Here is a 23,384-nt window from a genome sequence, read left to right as displayed (position 1 = left end):
TCACAGTAACACTCTGATATATCCCACACCCCTCACTGTAACACTCTGATATATCCCACACCCCTCACTGTAACACTCTGATATATCCCACACCCCTCACTGTAACACTCTGATATATCCCACACCCCTCACTGTAACACTCTGATATATCCCACGCCCCTCACTGTAACACTCTGATATATCCCACACCCCTCACTGTAACACTCTGATATACCCCACGCCCCTCACTGTAACACTCTGATATATCCCACACCCCTCACTGTAACACTCTGATATATCCCACACCCCTCACTGTAACACTCTGATATATCCCACACCCCTCACTGTAACACTCTGATATACCTCACACCCCTCACAGTAACACTCTGATATATCCCACACCCCTCACTGTAACACTCTGATATATCCCACACCCCTCACTGTAACACTCTGATATATCCCACACCCCTCACTGTAACACTCTGATATATCCCACACCCGTCACTGTAACACTCTGATATATCCCACACCCCTCACTGTAACACTCTGATATATCCCACACCCCTCACTGTAACACTCTGATATACCCCACGCCCCTCACTGTAACACTCTGATATACCCCACACCCCTCACTGTAACACTCTGATATACCCCACACCCCTCACTGTAACACACTGATATATCCCACACCCCTCACTGTAACACTCTGATATATCCCACACCCCTCACTGTAACACTCTGATATACCCCACACCCCTCACTGTAACACTCTGATATATCCCACACCCCTCACTGTAACACTCTGATATACCCCACACCCCTCACTGCAACACGCTGATATATCCCACACCCCTCACTGTAACACACTGATATACCCCACACCCCTCACTGTAACACGCTGATATATCCCACACCCCTCACTGTAACACACTGATATACCCCACACCCCTCACTGTAACACTCTGATATACCCCACACACCTCAATGTAACACTCTGATATATCCCACACCCCTCACTGTAACACTCTGATATACCCCACACCCCTCACTGTAACACTCTGATATAACCCACACCCCTCACTGTAACACTCTGATATAACCCACACCCCTCACTGTAACACTCTGATATATCCCACACCCCTCACTGTAACACTCTGATATATCCCACACCCCTCACTGTAACACTCTGATATATCCCACACCCCTCACTGTAACACTCTGATATATCCCACACCCCTCAATTTAACACTCTGATATACCCCACACCCCTCACTGGAACACTCTGATATATCCCACACCCCTCACTGTAACACTCTGATATATCCCACACCACCCACTGGAACACTGTGATATACCCCACATCCCTCCCTGTAACACTCTGATATACCCCACACCCCTCACTGTAACACTCTGATATACCCCACACCCCTCACTGTAACACTCTGATATATCCCACACCCCTCACTGTAACACTCTGATATACCCCACACCCCTCACTGTAACACTCTGATATATCGCACACCCCTCACTGTAACACTTTGATATATCCCACACCCCTCACTGTAACACTCTGATATATCCCACACCCCTCACTGGAACACTCCGATATACCCCACACCCCTCACTGTAACACTCTGATAGATCGCACACCCCTCACTGGAACACTCTCTGATATATCCCACACCCCTCACTGTAACACTCTGATATATCCCACACCCCTCACTGCAACACTCTGATATATCCCACACCCCTCACTGTAACACTCTGATATATCCCACACCCCTCACTGTAACACTCTGATATATCCCACACCCCTCACTGTAACACTCTGATATATCCCACACCCCTCACTGTAACACTCTGATATATCCCACACCCCTCACTGTAACACTCTGATATACCAACACCCCTCACTGTCACACTCTGATATATCCCACACCCCTCACTGTAACACTCTGATAGACCCCACACCCCTCACTGTAACACTCTGATATATCCCACACCCCTCACTGTAACACTCTGATATACCCCACACCCCTCACTGTAACACTCTGATATACCCCACACCCCTCACTGTAACACTCTGATATATCCCACACCCCTCACTGTAACACTCTGATATATCGCACACCCATCACTGTAACACTCTGATATATCCCACACCCCTCACTGTAACAATCTGATATATCCCACACCCCTCACTGTAACACTCTGATATACCTCACACCCCTCACTGTAACACTCTGATATATCCCACACCCCTCACTGTAACACTCTGATATATCCCACACCCCTCACTGTAACACTCTGATATATTCCACACCCCTCACTGTAACACTCTGATATACCCCACACCCCCTCACTGTAACACTCTGATATACCCCACACCCCTCACTGTAACACTCTGATATACCCCACACCCCTCACTGTAACAGTCTGATATACCCCACGCCCCTCACTGTCACACTCTGATATATCCCACACCCCTCACTGTAACACTGATATACCCCACACCCTTCACTGTAACACTCTGATATACCCCACACCCCTCACTGTAACACTCTGATATATCCCACACCCCTCACTGTAACACTCTGATATATCCCACACCCCTCACTGTAACACTCTGATATACCCCACACCCCTCAAAGTAACACACTGATATATCCCACACACCTCACTGTAACACTCTGATATATCCCACACCCCTCACTGTAACACTCTGATATACCCCACACCCCTCACTGTAACACTCTGATATATCCCACACCACTCACTGTAACACTCTGATATACCCCACACCCCTCACTGTAACACTCTGATATATCCCACACCCCTCACTGTAACTCTCTGATATATCCCACACCCCTCACTGTAACACTCTGATATATCCCCACACCCCTCACTGTAACACTCTGATATATCCCACACCCCTCACTGTAACACTCTGATATATCCCACACCCCTCACTGTAACACTCTGATGTAACCCACACCCCTCACTGTAACACTCTGATATATCCCACACCCCTCACTGTATCACTCTGATACACCCTACACCCCTCACTGTAACACACTGATATATCCCACACCCCTCACTGTAACACTCTATTATACCCCACACCCCTCACTGTAACACTCTGATATATCCCACACCCCTCACTGTAACACTCTGATATATCCCACACCCCTCACTGTAACACTCTGATATATCCCACACCCCTCACTGTAACACTCTGATACACCCCACACCCCTCACTGTAACACTCTGATATATCCCACACCACTCACTGTAACACTCTGATATACCCCACACCCCTCACTGTAACACTCTGATATATCCCACACCCCTCACTGTAACACTCTGATATATCCCACACCCCTCACTGTAACAGTCTGATATACCCCACACCCCTCACTGTAACACTCTGATATACCCCACACCCCTCACTGTAACACTCTGATATATCCCACACCCCTCACTGTAACACTCTGATATACCCCACACCCCTCACTGTAACACTCTGATATATCCCACACCCCTCACTGTAACACTCTGATATACCCCACACTGTAACACTCTGATATATCCCACACCCCTCACTGTAACACCCTGATATATCCCACACCCCTCACTGTAACACAGTGATATACCCCACACCCCTCACTGTAACACTCTGAAAAATCCCACACCCCTCACTGTAACACTCTGATATATCCCACACCCCTCACTGTAACACTCTGATATACCTCACACCCCTCACAGTAACACTCTGATATATCCCACACCCCTCACTGTAACACTCTGATATATCCCACGCCCCTCACTGTAACACTCTGATATATCCCACACCCCTCACTGTAACACTCTGATATACCCCACGCCCCTCACTGTAACACTCTGATATATCCCACACCCCTCACTGTAACACTCTGATATATCCCACACCCCTCACTGTAACACTCTGATATATCCCACACCCCTCACTGTAACACTCTGATATACCTCACACCCCTCACAGTAACACTCTGATATATCCCACACCCCTCACTGTAACACTCTGATATATCCAACAACCCTCACTGTAACACTCTGATAGACCCCACACCCCTCACTGTAACACTCTGATATATCCCACACCCCTCACTGTAACACTCTGATATACCCCACACCCCTCACTGTAACACTCTGATATATCCCGCACCCCTCACTGTAACACTCTGATATACCCCACACCCCTCACTGTAACACTCTGATATATCGCACACCCCTCACTGTAACACTCTGATATATCCCACACCCCTCACTGTAACACTCTGATATATCCCACACCCCTCACTGGAACACTCCGATATACCCCACACCCCTCACTGTAACACTCTGATAGATCGCACACCCCTCACTGGAACACTCTCTGATATATCCCACACCCCTCACTGTAACACTCTGATATATCCCACACCCCTCACTGTAACACTCTGATATATCCCACGCCCCTCACTGTAACACTCTGATATATCCCACACCCCTCACTGTAACACTCTGATATATCCCACACCCCTCACTGTAACACTCTGATATATCCCACACCCCTCACTGTAACACTCTGATATATCCCACACCCCTCACTGTAACACTCTGATATATCCCACACACCTCACTGTAACACTCTGATATATCCCACACCCCTCACTGTAACACGCTGATATATCCCACACCCCTCACTGTAACACACTGATATACCCCACACCCCTCACTGTAACACTCTAATATACCCCACACACCTCAATGTAACACTCTGATATATCCCACACCCCTCACTGCAACACTCTGAGAAACCCCACACCCCTCACTGCAACACTCTGATATATCCCACACCCCTCACTGTAACACTCTGATATATCCCACACCCCTCAATTTAACACTCTGATATACCCCACACCCCTCACTGGAACACTCTGATATACCCCACACCCCTCACTGTAACACTCTGATATATCCCACACCACCCACTGGAACACTCTGATATACCCCACATCCCTCACTGTAACACTCTGATATACCCCACACCCCTCACTGTAACACTCTGATATACCCCACACCCCTCACTGTAACACTCTGATATATCCCACACCCCTCACTGTAACATTCTGATATACCCCACACCCTCACTGTAACACTCTGATATATCGCACACCCCTCACTGTAACACTCTGATATATCCCACACCCCTCACTGTAACACTCTGATATACCCCACATCCCTCACTGTAACACTCTGATATACCCCACACCCCTCACTGTAACACTCTGATATACCCCACACCCCTCACTGTAACACTCTGATATATCCCACACCCCTCACTGGAACACTCTGATATACCCCACACCCCTCACTGTAACACTCTGATATATCCCACACCCCTCACTGTAACACTCTGATATATCCCACACCACCCACTGGAACACTCTGATATACCCCACATCCCTCACTGTAACACTCTGATATACCCCACACCCCTCACTGTAACACTCTGATATACCCCACACCCCTCACTGTAACACTCTGATATATCCCACACCCCTCACTGTAACACTCTGATAGATCGCACACCCCTCACTGGAACACTCTCTGATATATCCCACACCCCTCACTGTAACACTCTGATATATCCCACACCCCTCACTGTAACACTCTGATATATCCCACACCCCTCACTGTAACACTCTGATATATCCCACACCCCTCACTGTAACACTCTGATATATCCCACACCCCTCACTGCAACACTCTGATATACCCCACACCCCTCACTGTAACACTCTGAAATACCCCACACCCCTCACTGTAACACTCTGATATATCCCACACCCCTCACTGTCACACTCTGATATATCCCACACCCCTCACTGTAACACTCTGATAGACCCCACACCCCTCACTGTAACACTCTGATATATCCCACAACCCTCACTGTAACACTCTGATATACCCCACACCCCTCACTGTAACACTCTGATATACCCCACACCCCTCACTGTAACACTCTGATATATCCCACACCCCTCACTGTAACACTCTGATATATCGCACACCCATCACTGTAACACTCTGATATATCCCACACCCCTCACTGTAACACTCTGATATACCTCACACCCCTCACTGTAACACTCTGATATATCCCACACCCCTCACTGTAACACTCTGATATACCTCACACCCCTCACTGTAACACTCTGATATATCCCACACCCCTCACTGTAACACTCTGATATATCCCACACCCCTCACTGTAACACTCTGATATATCCCACACCCCTCACTGTAACACTCTGATATATCCCACACCCCTCACTGTAACACTCTGATATACCTCACACCCCTCACTGTAACACTCTGATATATCCCACACCCCTCACTGTAACACTCTGATATATCCCACACCCCTCACTGTAACACTCTGATATATTCCACACCCCTCACTGTAACACTCTGATATACCCCACACCCCTCACTGTAACACTCTGATATATCCCACACCCCTCACTGTAACACTCTGATATATCCCACACCTCTCACTGTAACACTCTGATATATCCCACACCCCTCACTGTAACACTCTGATATATCCCACACCCCCTCACTGTAACACTCTGATATACCCCACACCCCTCACTGTAACACTCTGATATACCCCACACCCCTCACTGTAACAGTCTGATATACCCCACACCCCTCACTGTCACACTCTGATATATCCCACACCCCTCACTGTAACACTCTGATATACCCCACACCCCTCACTGTAACACTCTGATATATCCCACACCCCTCACTGTAACACTGATATACCCCACACCCTTCACTGTAACACTCTGATATACCCCACGCCCCTCACTGTAACACTCTGATATACCCCACGCCCCTCACTGTAACACTCTGATATATCCCACACCCCTCACTGTAACACTCTGATATATCCCACACCCCTCACTGTAACACTCTGATATACCCCACACCCCTCAAAGTAACACACTGATATATCCCACACACCTCACTGTAACACTCTGATATATCCCACACCCCTCACTGTAACACTCTGATATACCCCACACCCCTCACTGTAACACTCTGATATATCCCACACCACTCACTGTAACACTCTGATATACCCCACACCCCTCACTGTAACACTCTGATATATCCCACACCCCTCACTGTAACACTCTGATATATCCCACACCCCTCACTGTAACACTCTGATGTAACCCACACCCCTCACTGTAACACTCTGATATATCCCACACCCCTCACTGTATCACTCTGATACACCCTACACCCCTCACTGTAACACACTGATATATCCCACACCCCTCACTGTAACACTCTATTATACCCCACACCCCTCACTGTAACACTCTGATATATCCCACACCCCTCACTGTAACACTCTGATATATCCCACACCCCTCACTGTAACACTCTGATATCTCCCACACCCCTCACTGTAACACTCTGATACACCCCACACCCCTCACTGTAACACTCTGATATATCCCACACCACTCACTGTAGCACTCTGATATACCCCACACCCCTCACTGTAACACTCTGATATATCCCACACCCCTCACTGTAACACTCTGATATATCCCACACCCCTCACTGTAACAGTCTGATATACCCCACACCCCTCACTGTAACACTCTGATATACCCCACACCCCTCACTGTAACACTCTGATATATCCCACACCCCTCACTGTAACACTCTGATATACCCCACACCCCTCACTGTAACACTCTGATATATCCCACACCCCTCACTGTAACACTCTGATATACCCCACACTGTAACACTCTGATATATCCCACACCCCTCACTGTAACACCCTGATATATCCCACACCCCTCACTGTAACACAGTGATATACCCCACACCCCTCACTGTAACACTCTGAAAAATCCCACACCCCTCACTGTAACACTCTGATATATCCCACACCCCTCACTGTAACACTCTGATATACCTCACACCCCTCACAGTAACACTCTGATATATCCCACACCCCTCACTGTAACACTCTGATATATCCCACGCCCCTCACTGTAACACTCTGATATATCCCACACCCCTCACTGTAACACTCTGATATACCCCACGCCCCTCACTGTAACACTCTGATATATCCCACACCCCTCACTGTAACACTCTGATATATCCCACACCCCTCACTGTAACACTCTGATATATCCCACACCCCTCACTGTAACACTCTGATATACCTCACACCCCTCACAGTAACACTCTGATATATCCCACACCCCTCACTGTAACACTCTGATATATCCCACAACCCTCACTGTAACACTCTGATAGACCCCACACCCCTCACTGTAACACTCTGATATATCCCACACCCCTCACTGTAACACTCTGATATACCCCACACCCCTCACTGTAACACTCTGATATATCCCGCACCCCTCACTGTAACACTCTGATATACCCCACACCCCTCACTGTAACACTCTGATATATCGCACACCCCTCACTGTAACACTCTGATATATCCCACACCCCTCACTGTAACACTCTGATATATCCCACACCCCTCACTGGAACACTCCGATATACCCCACACCCCTCACTGTAACACTCTGATATATCCCACACCCCTCACTGTAACACTCTGATAGATCGCACACCCCTCACTGGAACACTCTCTGATATATCCCACACCCCTCACTGTAACACTCTGATATATCCCACACCCCTCACTGTAACACTCTGATATATCCCACGCCCCTCACTGTAACACTCTGATATATCCCACACCCCTCACTGTAACACTCTGATATATCCCACACCCCTCACTGTAACACTCTGATATATCCCACACCCCTCACTGTAACACTCTGATATACCCCACACCCCTCACTGTAACACTCTGATATACCCCACACCCCTCACTGTAACACTCTGATATATCCCACACCCCTCACTGTAACACTCTGATATATCCCACACCCCTCACTGTAACACTCTGATATATCCCACACCCCTCACTGTAACACTCTGATATACCCCACACCCCTCACTGTAACACTCTGATATACCCCACACCCCTCACTGTAACACTCTGATATATCCCACACCCCTCACTGTAACACTCTGATATATCCCACACCCCTCACTGTAACACTCTGATATATCCCACACCCCTCACTGTAACACTCTGATATACCCCACACCCCTCACTGTAACACTCTGATATATCCCACACCCCTCACTGTAACACTCTGATATATCCCACACCCCTCACTGTAACACTCTGATATACCCCACACCCCTCACTGTAACACTCTGATATATCCCACACCCCTCACTGTAACACACTGATATATCCCACACCCCTCACTGTAACACTCTGATATATCCCACACCCCTCACTGTAACACTCTGATATACCCCACACCCCTCACTGTAACACTCTGATATACCCCACACCCCTCACTGTAACACTCTGATATACCCCACACCCCTCACTGTAACACTCTGATATATCCCACACCCCTCACTGTAACACACTGATATACCCCACACCCCTCACTGTAACACTCTAATATACCCCACACACCTCAATGTAACACTCTGATATATCCCACACCCCTCACTGTAACACTCTGAGAATCCCCACACCCCTCACTGCAACACTCTGATATATCCCACACCCCTCACTGTAACACTCTGATATATCCCACACCCCTCAATTTAACACTCTGATATACCCCACACCCCTCACTGGAACACTCTGATATACCCCACACCCCTCACTGTAACACTCTGATATACCCCACACCCCTCACTGGAACACTCTGATATACCCCACACCCCTCACTGTAACACTCTGATATATCCCACAACCCTCACTGTAACACTCTGAGAATCCCCACACCCCTCACTGCAACACTCTGATATATCCCACACCCCTCACTGTAACACTCTGATATACCCCACACCCCTCACTGTAACACTCTGATATACCCCACACCCCTCACTGTAACACTCTGATATATCCCACACCCCTCACTGTAACATTCTGATATACCCCACACCCCTCACTGTAACACTCTGATATATCGCACACCCCTCACTGTAACACTCTGATATATCCCACACCCCTCACTGTAACACTCTGATATATCCCACACCCCTCACTGGAACACTCCGATATACCCCACACCCCTCACTGTAACACTCTGATAGATCGCACACCCCTCACTGGAACACTCTCTGATATATCCCACACCCCTCACTGTAACACTCTGATATATCCCACACCCCTCACTGTAACACTCTGATATATCCCACACCCCTCACTGTAACACTCTGATATATCCCACACCCCTCACTGTAACACTCTGATATACCCCACACCCCTCACTGTAACACTCTGATATACCCCACACCCCTCACTGTAACACTCTGATATATCCCACACCCCTCACTGCAACACTCTGATATTCCAACACCCCTCACTGTCACACTCTGATATATCCCACACCCCTCACTGTAACACTCTGATAGACCCCACACCCCTCACTGTAACACTCTGATATATCCCACACCCCTCACTGTAACACTCTGATATACCCCACACCCCTCACTGTAACACTCTGATATACCCCACACCCCTCACTGTAACACTCTGATATATCCCACACCCCTCACTGTAACACTCTGATATATCGCACACCCATCACTGTAACACTCTGATATATCCCACACCCCTCACTGTAACATTCTGATATACCCCACACCCCTCACTGTAACACTCTGATATATCGCACACCCCTCACTGTAACACTCTGATATATCCCACACCCCTCACTGTAACACTCTGATATATCCCACACCCCTCACTGGAACACTCCGATATACCCCACACCCCTCACTGTAACACTCTGATAGATCGCACACCCCTCACTGGAACACTCTCTGATATATCCCACACCCCTCACTGTAACACTCTGATATATCCCACACCCCTCACTGTAACACTCTGATATATCCCACACCCCTCACTGTAACACTCTGATATATCCCACACCCCTCACTGTAACACTCTGATATACCCCACACCCCTCACTGTAACACTCTGATATACCCCACACCCCTCACTGTAACACTCTGATATATCCCACACCCCTCACTGCAACACTCTGATATTCCAACACCCCTCACTGTCACACTCTGATATATCCCACACCCCTCACTGTAACACTCTGATAGACCCCACACCCCTCACTGTAACACTCTGATATATCCCACACCCCTCACTGTAACACTCTGATATACCCCACACCCCTCACTGTAACACTCTGATATACCCCACACCCCTCACTGTAACACTCTGATATATCCCACACCCCTCACTGTAACACTCTGATATATCGCACACCCATCACTGTAACACTCTGATATATCCCACACCCCTCACTGTTACACTCTGATATATCCCACACCCCTCACTGTAACACTCTGATATACCCCACACCCCCTCACTGTAACACTCTGATATACCCCACACCCCTCACTGTAACACTCTGATATATCCCACACCCCTCACTGTAACACTCTGATATACCCCACACCCCTCACTGTAACAGTCTGATATACCCCACACCCCTCACTGTCACACTCTGATATATCCCACACCCCTCACTGTAACACTGATATACCCCACACCCTTCACTGTAACACTCTGATATACCCCACACCCCTCACTGTAACACTCTGATATACCCCACACCCCTCAAAGTAACACACTGATATATCCCACACACCTCACTGTAACACTCTGATATATCCCACACCCCTCACTGTAACACTCTGATATATCCCACACCCCTCACTGTAACACTCTGATATATCCCACACCACTCACTGTAACACTCTGATATACCCCACACCCCTCACTGTAACACTCTGATATATCCCACACCCCTCACTGTAACACTCTGATGTAACCCACACCCCTCACTGTAACACTCTGATATATCCCACACCCCTCACTCTATCACTCTGATACACCCGACACCCCTCACTGTAACACACTGATATATCCCACACCCCTCACTGTAACACTCTGATATATCCCACACCCCTCACTGTAACACTCTGATATATCCCACACCCCTCACTGTAACACTCTGATATATCCCACACCCCTCACTGTAACACTCTGATATATCCCACACCCCTCACTGTAACACTCTGATATATCCCACACCCCTCACTGTAACACTCTGATACACCCCACACCCCTCACTGTAACACTCTGATATATCCCACACCCCTCACTGTAACAGTCTGATATACCCCACACCCCTCACTGTAACACTCTGATATATCCCACACCCCTCACTGTAACACTCTGATATATCCCACACCCCTCACTGTAACACTCTGATATATCCCACACCCCTCACTGTAACACTCTGATACACCCCACACCCCTCACTGTAACACTCTGATATATCCCACACCCCTCACTGTAACAGTCTGATATACCCCACACCCCTCACTGTAACACTCTGATATACCCCACACCCCTCACTGTAACACTCTGATATATCCCACACCCCTCACTGTAACACTCTGATATACCCCACACCCCTCACTGTAACACTCTGATATATCCCACACCCCTCACTGTAACACTCTGATATACCCCACACCCCTCACTGTAACACTCTGATATATCCCACAACCCTCACTGTAACACCCTGATATATCCCACACCCCTCACTGTAACACACTGATATACCCCACACCCCTCACTGTAACACTCTGAAAAATCCCACACCCCTCACTGTAACACTCTGATATATCCCACACCCCTCACTGCAACACTCTGATCTCTCCCACACCCCTCACTGTAACACTCTGATATATCCCACACCCCTCACTGTAACACTCTGATATTTCCCACACCCCTCACTGTAACACTCTGATATATCCCACACCCCTCACTGTAACACTCTGATATATCCCACACCCCTCACTGTAACACTCTGATATACCCCACACCCCTCACTGTAACACTCTGATATATCCCACACCCCTCACTGTAACACTCTGATATATCCCACACCCCTCACTGTAACACTCTGATATATCCCACACCCCTCACTGTAACACTCTGATATATCCCACACCCCTCACTGTAACACTCTGATATATCCCACACCCCTCACTGTAACACTCTGATATATCCCACACCCCTCACTGTAACACTCTGATATACCCCACACCCCTCACTGTAACACTCTGATATATCCCACAACCCTCACTGTAACACTCTGATATACCCCACACCCCTCACTGTAACACTCTGATATATCCCACAACCCTCACTGTAACACTCTGATATACCCCACACCCCTCACTGTAACACTCTGATATACCCCACACCCCTCACTGTAACACTCTGAAATACCCCACACCTCTCACTGTAACACTCTGATATATCCCACACCCCTCACTGTAACACTCTGATATATCCCACACCCCTCACTGTAACACTCTGATATACCCCACACCCCTCACTGTAACACTCTGATATATCCCACACCCCTCACTGTAACACTCTGATTTATCCCACACCCCTCACTGTAACACACTGATATAACCCACACCCCTCACTGTGACACACTGATATACCCCACACCCCTCACTGTAACACTCTGATTTATCCCACACCCCTCACTGTAACACTCTGATATACCCCACACCCCTCACTGTAACACTCTGATATATCCCACACCCCTCACTGTAACACTCTGATATATCCCACACCCCTCACTGTAACACTCTGATATATCCCACACCCCTCACTGTAACACTCTGATATACCCCACACCCCTCACTGTAACACACTGATATATCCCACACCCCTCACTGCAACACTCTGATATACCCCACACCCCTCACTGTAACACTCTGATATATCCCACACCCCTCACTGTAACACTCTGATATATCCCACACCCCTCACTGTAACACTCTGATATACCCCACACCCCTCACTGTAACACTCTGATATACCCCGCACCCCTCACTGTAACACTCTGATATACCCCACACCCCTCACTGTAACACTCTGATATATCTCACACCCCTCACTGGAACACTCTGATATATCCCACACCCCTCACTGTAACACTCTGATATACCCCACACCCCTCACTGTAACACTCTGATATACCCCACACCCTTCACTGTAACACTCTGATATATCCCACACCCCTCACTGTAACACTCGGATATATCCCACACCCCTCACTGTAACACTCTGATATATCCCACACCCCTCACTGTAACACTCGGATATATCCCACACCCCTCACTGTAACACTCTGATATACCCCACACCCCTCACTGTAACACTCTGATATATCCCACACCCCTCACTGTAACACTCTGATATACCCCACACCCCTCACTGTAACACTCTGATATATCCCACACCCCTCACTGTAACACTCTGATATAACCCACACCCCTCACTGTAACACTCTGATATATCCCACAACCCTCACTGTAACACTCTGATATACCCCACACCCCTCACTGTAACACTCTGATATACCCCACACCCCTCACTGTAACACTCTGATATATCCCACACCCCTCACTGTAACACTCTGTTATACCCCACACCCCTCACTTTAACACTCTGATATATCCCACACCCCTCACTGTATCACTCTGATATACCCCACACCCCTCACTGTAACACTCTGATATATCCCACACCCCTCACTGTAACACTCTGATATACCCCACACCCCTCACTGTAACACTCTGATATATCCCACACCCCTCACTGTAACACTCTGATATACCCAACACCCCTCACTGTAACACTCTGATATCTCCCACACCCCTCACTGTAACACTCTGATATATCCCACACCCCTCACTGTAACACTCTGATATATCCCACACCCCTCACTGTAACACTCTGATATATCCCACACCCCTCACTGTCACACTCTGATGTATCCCACACCCCTCACTGTAACACTCGATATACCCCACACCCCTCACTGTAACACTCTGATATACCCCACACCCCTCACTGTAACACTCTGATATACCCCACACCCCTCACTGTAACACTCTGATATATCCCACACCCCTCACTGTAACACTCTGATATACCCCACACCCCTCACTGTAACACTCTGATGTATCCCACACCCCTCACTGTCACACTCTGATATATCCCACACCCCTCACTGTAACACTCTGATATATCTCACACCCCTCACTGTAACACTCTGATATATCCCACACCCCTCAATTTAACACTCTGATATATCTCACACCCCTCACTGTAACACTCTGATATATCCCACACCCCTCACTTTAACCCTCTGATATATCCCACACCCCTCACTGTAACACTCTGATATATCCCACACCCCTCACTGTAACACTCTGATATATCCCACACCCGTCACTGTCACACTCTGATATACCCCACACCCCTCACTGTAACACACTGATATATCCCACACCCCTCACTGTAACACTCTGATATATCCGACACCCCTCACTGGAACACTCTGATATATCCCACACCCCTCACTGTAACACTCTGATATATCCCACACCCCTCACTGTAACACTCTGATATATCCCACACCCCTCACTGTAACACTCTGATATATCCCACACCCCTCACTGTCACACTCTGATATATCCCACACCCCTCACTGTAACACTCTGATATATCCCACACCCCTCACTGTAACACTCTGATATATCCCACACCCCTCACTGTAACACTCTGATATATCCCACACCCCTCACTGTAACACTCTGATATATCCCACACCCCTCACTGTAACACTCTGATATATCCCACACCCCTCACTGTAACACTCTGATATATCCCACACCCCTCACTGTAACACTCTGATATATCCCACACCCCTCACTGTAACACATACCTGCACATACATGCATGCACACTCATACATACACATACATGTTCATTAATGCATGCACACATATAGTCACACACACATGTACATGCCCATACATGGACACACATGTACACCATTGTCTCCCTCCACTTTCAGTGAGACGGAGGCCAGGAGAAGAAGGATTGGCTGAGACACCGAGACACACAGAGAGGGGCGTCTCCCCACCGAGACACACAGAGAGAGGGGCATCTCCCCACCGAGACACACAGAGAGGGGCATCTCCACACCGAGACACACAGAGAGGGGCATCTCCCCACCGAGACACACAGAGAGGGGCATCTCCCCACCGAGACACACAGAGAGAGGGGCATCTCCCCACCGAGACACACAGAGAGGGGCATCTCCACACCGAGACACACAGAGAGGGGCATCTCCCCACCGAGACACACAGAGAGGGGCATCTCCCCACCGAGACACACAGAGAGGGGCATCTCCACACCGAGACACACAGAGAGGGGCATCTCCCCACCGAGACACACAGAGAGGGGCGTCTCCCCACCGAGACACACTGAGAGGGGCATCTCCCCACCGAGACACACAGAGAGGGGCATCTCCCCACCGAGACACACAGAGAGAGGGGCATCTCCCCACCGAGACACAGAGAGAGGGGCATCTCCCCACCGAGACACAGAGAGAGAGGGGCATCTCCCCACCGAGACACAGAGAGAGGGGCATCTCCCCACCGAGACACACAGAGAGGGGCATCTCCCCACCGAGACACACAGAGAGAGGGGCATCTCCCCACCGAGACACACAGAGAGGGGCGTCTCCCCACCGAGACACACAGAGAGGGGCATCTCCCCACCGAGACACAGAGAGAGGGTCATCTCCCCACCGAGACACACAGAGAGGGGCATCTCCCCACCGAGACACACAGAGAGGGGCATCTCCCCACCGAGACACACAGAGAGGGGCATCTCCCCACCGAGACACACAGAGAGAGGGGCATCTCCCCACCGAGACACACAGAGAGGGGCATCTCCCCACCGAGACACACAGAGAGAGGGGCATCTCCCCACCGAGACACACAGAGAGAGGGGCATCTCCCCACCGAGACACACAGAGAGGGGCATCTCCCCACCGAGACACACAGAGAGGGGCATCTCCCCACCGAGACACAGAGAGAGGGTCATCTCCCCACCGAGACACACAGAGAGGGGCATCTCCCCACCGAGACACACAGAGAGGGGCATCTCCCCACCGAGACACACAGAGAGGGGCATCTCCCCACCGAGACACACAGAGAGAGGGGCATCTCCCCACCGAGACACACAGAGAGGGGCATCTCCCCACCGAGACACACAGAGAGAGGGGCATCTCCCCACCGAGACACACAGAGAGGGGCATCTCCCCACCGAGACACACAGAGAGGGGCATCTCCCCACCGAGACACACAGAGAGAGGGGCATCTCCCCACCGAGACACACAGAGAGGTGCATCTCCCCACCGAGACACACAGAGAGAGGGGCATCTCCCCACGGAGACACACAGAGAGGGGCATCTCCCCACCGAGACACACAGAGAGAGGGGCATCTCCCCACCGAGACACACAGAGAGGGGCATCTCCCCACCGAGACACACAGAGAGGGGCATCTCCCCACCGAGACACAGAGAGAGGGGCATCTCCCCACCGAGACACACAGAGAGGGGCATCTCCCCACCGAGACACACAGAGAGGGGCATCTCCCCACCGAGACACACAGAGAGGGGCATCTCCCCACCGAGACATACAGAGAGGGGCATCTCCCCACCGAGACACAGAGAGAGGGGCATCTCCCCACCGAGACACACAGAGAGGGGCATCTCCCCACCGAAACACACAGAGAGAGGGGCATCTCCCCACCGAGACACACAGAGAGGGGCATCTCCCCACCGAGACACACAGAGAGGGGCATCTCCCCACCGAGACACACAGAGAGGGGCATCTCCCCACCGAGACACACAGAGCAGGGCATCTCCCCACCGAGACACACAGAGAGGGGCATCTCCCCACCGAGACACACAGAGAGGGGCATCTCCCCACCGAGACACACAGAGAGGGGCATCTCCCCACCGAAACACACAGAGAGAGGGGCATCTCCCCACCGAGACACACAGAGAGGGGCATCTCCCCACCGAGACACACAGAGAGGGGCATCTCCCCACCGAGACACACAGAGAGGGGCATCTCCCCACCGAGACACACAGAGAGGGGCATCTCCCCACCGAGACACACAGAGAGGGGCATCTCCCCACCGAGACACACAGAGAGGGGCATCTCCCCACCGAGACACACAGAGAGAGGGGCATCTCCCCACCGAGACATACAGAGAGGGGCATCTCCCCACCGAGACACACAGAGAGGGGCATCTCCCCACCGAGACACACAGAGAGGGGCATCTCCCCACCGAGACACACAGAGAGAGGGGCATCTCCCCACCGAGACACACAGAGAGGGGCATCTCCCCACCGAGACACACAGAGAGGGGCATCTCCCCACCGAGACACACAGAGAGAGGGGCATCTCCCCACCGAGACACACAGAGTGGGGCATCTCCCCACCGAGACACACAGAGAGAGGGGCATCTCCCCACCGAGACACACAGAGAGGGGCATCTCCCCACCGAGACACACAGAGCAGGGCATCTCCCCACCGAGACACACAGAGAGATGGGCATCTCCCCACCGAGACACACAGAGTGGGGCATCTCCCCACCGAGACACACAGAGAGGGGCATCTCCCCACCGAGACACACAGAGTGGGGCATCTCCCCACCGAGACACAGAAAGAGGGGCATCTCCCCACCGAGACACACAGAGAGGGGCATCTCCCCACCGAGACACACAGAGAGGGGCATCTCCCCACCGAGACACACAGAGAGAGGGGCATCTCCCCACCGAGACACAGAGAGAGGGTCATCTCCCCACCGAGACACACAGAGAGGGGCATCTCCCCACCGAGACACACAGAGAGGGGCATCTCCCCACCGAGACACACAGAGAGAGGGGCATCTCCCCACCGAGACACACAGAGAGAGGGGCATCTCCCCACCGAGACACACAGAGAGGGGCATCTCCCCACCGAGACACACAGAGAGGGGCATCTCCCCACCGAGACACACAGAGAGGGGCATCTCCCCACCGAGACACACAGAGAGAGGGGCATCTCCCCACCGAGACACACAGAGAGGGGCATCTCCCCACCGAGACACACTGAGAGGGGCATCTCCCCACCGAGACACACAGAGAGGGGCATCTCCCCACCGAGACACACAGAGAGGGTCATCTCCCCACCGAGACACACAGAGAGGGGCATCTCCCCACCGAGACACACAGAGAGAGGGGCATCTCCCCACCGAGACACACAGAGAGGGGCATCTCCCCACCAAGACACAGAAAGAGGGGCATCTCCCCACCGAGACACAAAGAGATGGGCATCTCCCCACCGAGACACACTGAGAGGGGCATCTCCCCACCGAGACACACAGAGAGGGGCATCTCCCCACCGAGACACACAGAGAGAGGGGCATCTCCCCACCGAGACACAGAGAGAGGGGCATCTCCCCACCGAGAGACACAGAGAGGGGCATCACCCCACCGAGACACACAGAGAGGGGCATCTCCCCACCGAGACACACAGAGAGGGGCATCTCCCCACCGAGACACACACAGAGCAGGGCATCTCCCCACCGAGACACAAAGAGATGGGCATCTCCCCACCGAGACACACTGAGAGGGGCATCTCCCCACCGAGACACACTGAGAGGGGCATCTCCCCACCGAGACACACAGAGAGGGGCATCTCCCCACCGAGACACACAGAGAGGGGCATCTCCCCACCGAGACACACAGAGAGAGGGGCATCTCCCCACCGAGACACACAGAGAGAGGGGCATCTCCCCACCGAGACACACAGAGAGGGGCATCTCCCCACCGAGACACAGAGAGAGAGGGGCATCTCCCCACCGAGACACACAGAGAGGGGCATCTCCCCACCGAGACACAGAGAGGGGCATCTCCCCACCGAGACACACAGAGAGGGGCATCTCCCCACCGAGACACACAGAGAGGGGCATCTCCCCACCGAGACACACAGTTGTTTTTGTTCAGTTTGGGTGAATATGATCTAACCTGTTTTTATCTCTCCTCTTTCCTCTCTCTCCCCTCCTGTATCTCTCTCTCTCCACCCCCCACCCCCCTGTATCTCTCTCTCCCCTCATGTATCTCTCTCTCCCCCTCCTGTATCTCTCTCTCTCCCCTTCCTGTATCTCTCCCTCTCTCCCCCGTATCTCTCTCTCCCCCTCCTGTATCTCTCTCCCCCTCCTGTATCTCTCTCTCCACCTCCTGTATCTCTCTCTCCCCCTCCTGTATCTCTCTCCCCCTCCTGTATCTCTCTCCCCCTCCTGTATCTCTCTCTCCACCTCCTGTATCTCTCTCCCTCCCCGTATCTCTCTCTCCCCCTCTTGTATCTCTCCCCCCTTTTCTCTCTCTCCCCCTCCTGTATTTCTCTCTCCCCCTTCTGTATCTCTCTCCCCGTCCTGTATCTCTCTCTCCCCCCGTATCTCTCTCTCCCCCTCCTGTATCTCTCTCTCCCCGTCCTGTATCTCTCTCTCTCCCGTATCTCTCTCTCCCCCTCCTGTATCTTTCTCTCTACCCCCCCCATGTCTCTTTCCCCCCATATCTCTCTTTCCCACCCATACCTCTCCCTCTCCCCCTGTATCTCTCTCTCTCCCCCCCCCCCGTATCTCTCTCTTTCCATCCCCCTGTATCTCACTCTCCCTCCCCTTGTGTCCCTCTCTCTCCCTCCCGTGTATCTCTCTCTCCCCATCACACTCCCCTGTCACTCTCCCCTGTCACTCTCCCCCTGTCTATCTCTCCTGTATCTCTCCCGCTGTATCTCTTACCCTGTATCTCCCCCTGCATCTCCCCCTTTATCTCTCTCCCTATATTTCTCCCCCCTGTATCCCTCCCGCTGTATCACCCCTCCTTCTCCCCATATCTCTCCCTCTGAATCACCCCCTCTTTCTCCTCCTGTATCTCTTCCAATATATCTCCCCCTGTATCTCCCCTGTATCTTCCCCTCTTACTCCCATTTTATCTCACCCTCTTTCTCCCCCTGTATGTCCCCTTGTAACTCCCCCTGTATTTCCTCCTGTATCTCTCCCCTTTATCTCTCCCCTGTATCTCTCCCCCTGTATCTCTCCCCCTGCATCTTACCTCTGTTTCTCTCCCCATTTATCATCCCCTGTATCCTCCTCTATATCTCCCCCACTGTATCTCCCCATGTATCTCACACCATGTATCTCCCCCTATATCTCCCCTGTAACTTCCCGTGTATCTCTCTCCTGTGTCTCCCCCTGTATCTCTCCCTTGTATCTCTCCCCCTGTATCTTGCCCCGTGTATCTTCCCCTGTATCTCCCCATGTATCTCTCCCCATCTATCTCCTTCTGTTTTTTCCACTGTATTTCCCCTTGTATCGCCTCATGTATCACTGCCCATGTATCTCTCCCTCTCTATCTCCCCCTGTACCTCTCCCTCTTTATCACCCCTTGTATCTCCCCCTGTACCTCTCCCCCTGTATCTCCCCCTTGTATCTCCCCCTGTACCTCTCCCCCTGTATCTATCCCTGTATCTCCCCTGTATCTTCCGCTGTATCTCCCCTGTATCTCCTGCTGTATCTCCCCCTGTATCTCCCCCTGTATCTCCTCCTATATCTCCCGCTGTATCTCCCCCTGTATCTCCTGCTGTATCGCCCCCTATATCTTCCCCTGTATCTCCCACTGTATCTCTCCCTGTTTCTCCCAATGTATCTCTCCCCATTTACCGCTCCCTCTGTATCTCCCCCTGTATCTCCTCCTATATCTCCCGCTGTATCTCCCCCTGTTTCTCCCCCTGTATCTCCTGCTGTATCGCCCCCTATATCTTCCCCTGTATCTCCCACTGTATCTCTCCCTGCTTCTCCCAATGTATCTCTCCCCATGTACCGCTCCCTCTGTATCTCCCCCTGTATCTCCTCCTATATCTCCCGCTGTATCTCCCACTGTTTCTCCCCCTGTATCTCCCCCTGTATCTCCTCCTATATCTTCCCCTGTATCTCCTCCTGTATCTCTCCCCCCATATCCCTCCCCTCCTGTAGATTGCTGTGTCCACTGTATTCTTGCCTGCCTGTTTTGCGAGTTCCTCACTTTCTGCGACCTCCTGTTGGATTGTGCCTCATGTGGAGCCGAGGGTGAGGCCTGCTGCTGCTGGGGGGTCGGAGAGGCCTGCAGTGGGGTTGAGGAGGGCTCCCCCTGTAGCCTGGACTGCGGTGTGCTGAGCGACTGCTGCGAGTCGGCCGACTGCCTGGAGATCTGCCTGGAGTGCTGCTCCATCTGCTTCCCAGCCTGAGGGGGCGTCAGTGAGGGTGGAGGCGGGGCGGGGGGGGAACAGTGTGTCACCCATCCCCCATCCACCCGAACCTCCCCTCCCCCATCCACCCAACCCACCCCCCCATCCACCCACCCATCCCCCATTCACCCACCCCTCCCCCATCCACCCAACCCACCCCTCCCCCATCCACCCAACCCACCCATCCCCCATTCACCCACCCCTCCCCCATCCACCCGAACCTCCCCTCCCCCATCCACCCGAACCTCCCCTCCCCCACCCACCCGAACCTCCCCTCCCCCATCCACCCCAACCTCCCCTCCCCCACCCACCCGAACCTCCCCTCCCCCATCCACCCGAACCTCCCCTCCCCCACCCACCCGAACCTCCCCTCCCCCATCCACCCGAACCTCCCCTCCCCCACCCACCCGAACCTCCCCTCCCCCATCCACCCCAACCTCCCCTCCCCCACCCACCCGAACCTCCCCTCCCCCATCCACCCCAACCTCCCCTCCCCCACCCACCCGAACCTCCCCTCCCCCATCCACCCCAACCTCCCCTCCCCCACCCACCCGAACCTCCCCTCCCCCATCCACCCGAACCTCCCCTCCCCCACCTACCCGAACCTCCCCTCCCCCATCCACCCGAACCTCCCGTCCCCCATCCACCCGAACCTCCCCTCCCCCATCCACCCAAACCTGCCGTCCTAACCTGGCCTCGGCCTATATGTGACTCCAGTCCCACGCCAAGGTGGTTGACTCTTAACTGCCCTCTGAAGCGGGCCCAGCACCACCTTCGCAGGGCAACTAGGGGACGGGTAATAGAGGCCGGCCTTGCCAGCGATGCCCACCCCCCGGGGAAGAACCATAAGGGGACGACTCAGGTGCTCTGGGTTACTGGTCCACTCCCAGATCCACTCTAAGATTTGAATGAGGAACGATTGGCGATCCCTGCCCAGTTCGCCACACTCTGTGCGCCATGTCCGCTCTGACGTA

General features: G+C 52.0%; 1 protein-coding gene across 2 annotated transcripts in view; it reads left to right on the top strand.

Moving 5' to 3' along the window:
- LOC137318211 (myoD family inhibitor-like) overlaps positions 1–22,529 on the top strand; it is a 74,278-nt gene extending 51,749 nt beyond the window's left edge. The window contains exon 5 of one of the 2 annotated variants that reach the window (XM_067981155.1): positions 22,160–22,529. In XM_067981155.1, the coding sequence (XP_067837256.1) occupies positions 22,160–22,410 (251 nt within the window). In that variant the 3' untranslated portion in view covers positions 22,411–22,529. The remainder of the gene's footprint in view (positions 1–22,159) is intronic. The other variant, XM_067981156.1, reaches the window with a different exon arrangement.
- Positions 22,530–23,384: the final 855 nt, after the last annotated feature.

This window comes from Heptranchias perlo, unplaced genomic scaffold (assembly GCF_035084215.1).
Source record: "Heptranchias perlo isolate sHepPer1 unplaced genomic scaffold, sHepPer1.hap1 HAP1_SCAFFOLD_662, whole genome shotgun sequence".
Lineage (NCBI taxonomy): Eukaryota > Metazoa > Chordata > Chondrichthyes > Hexanchiformes > Hexanchidae > Heptranchias > Heptranchias perlo.
The sequence above is the reverse complement of the archived record's forward strand: the minus strand, read 5'-3'. Positions and strand labels throughout refer to the sequence as shown.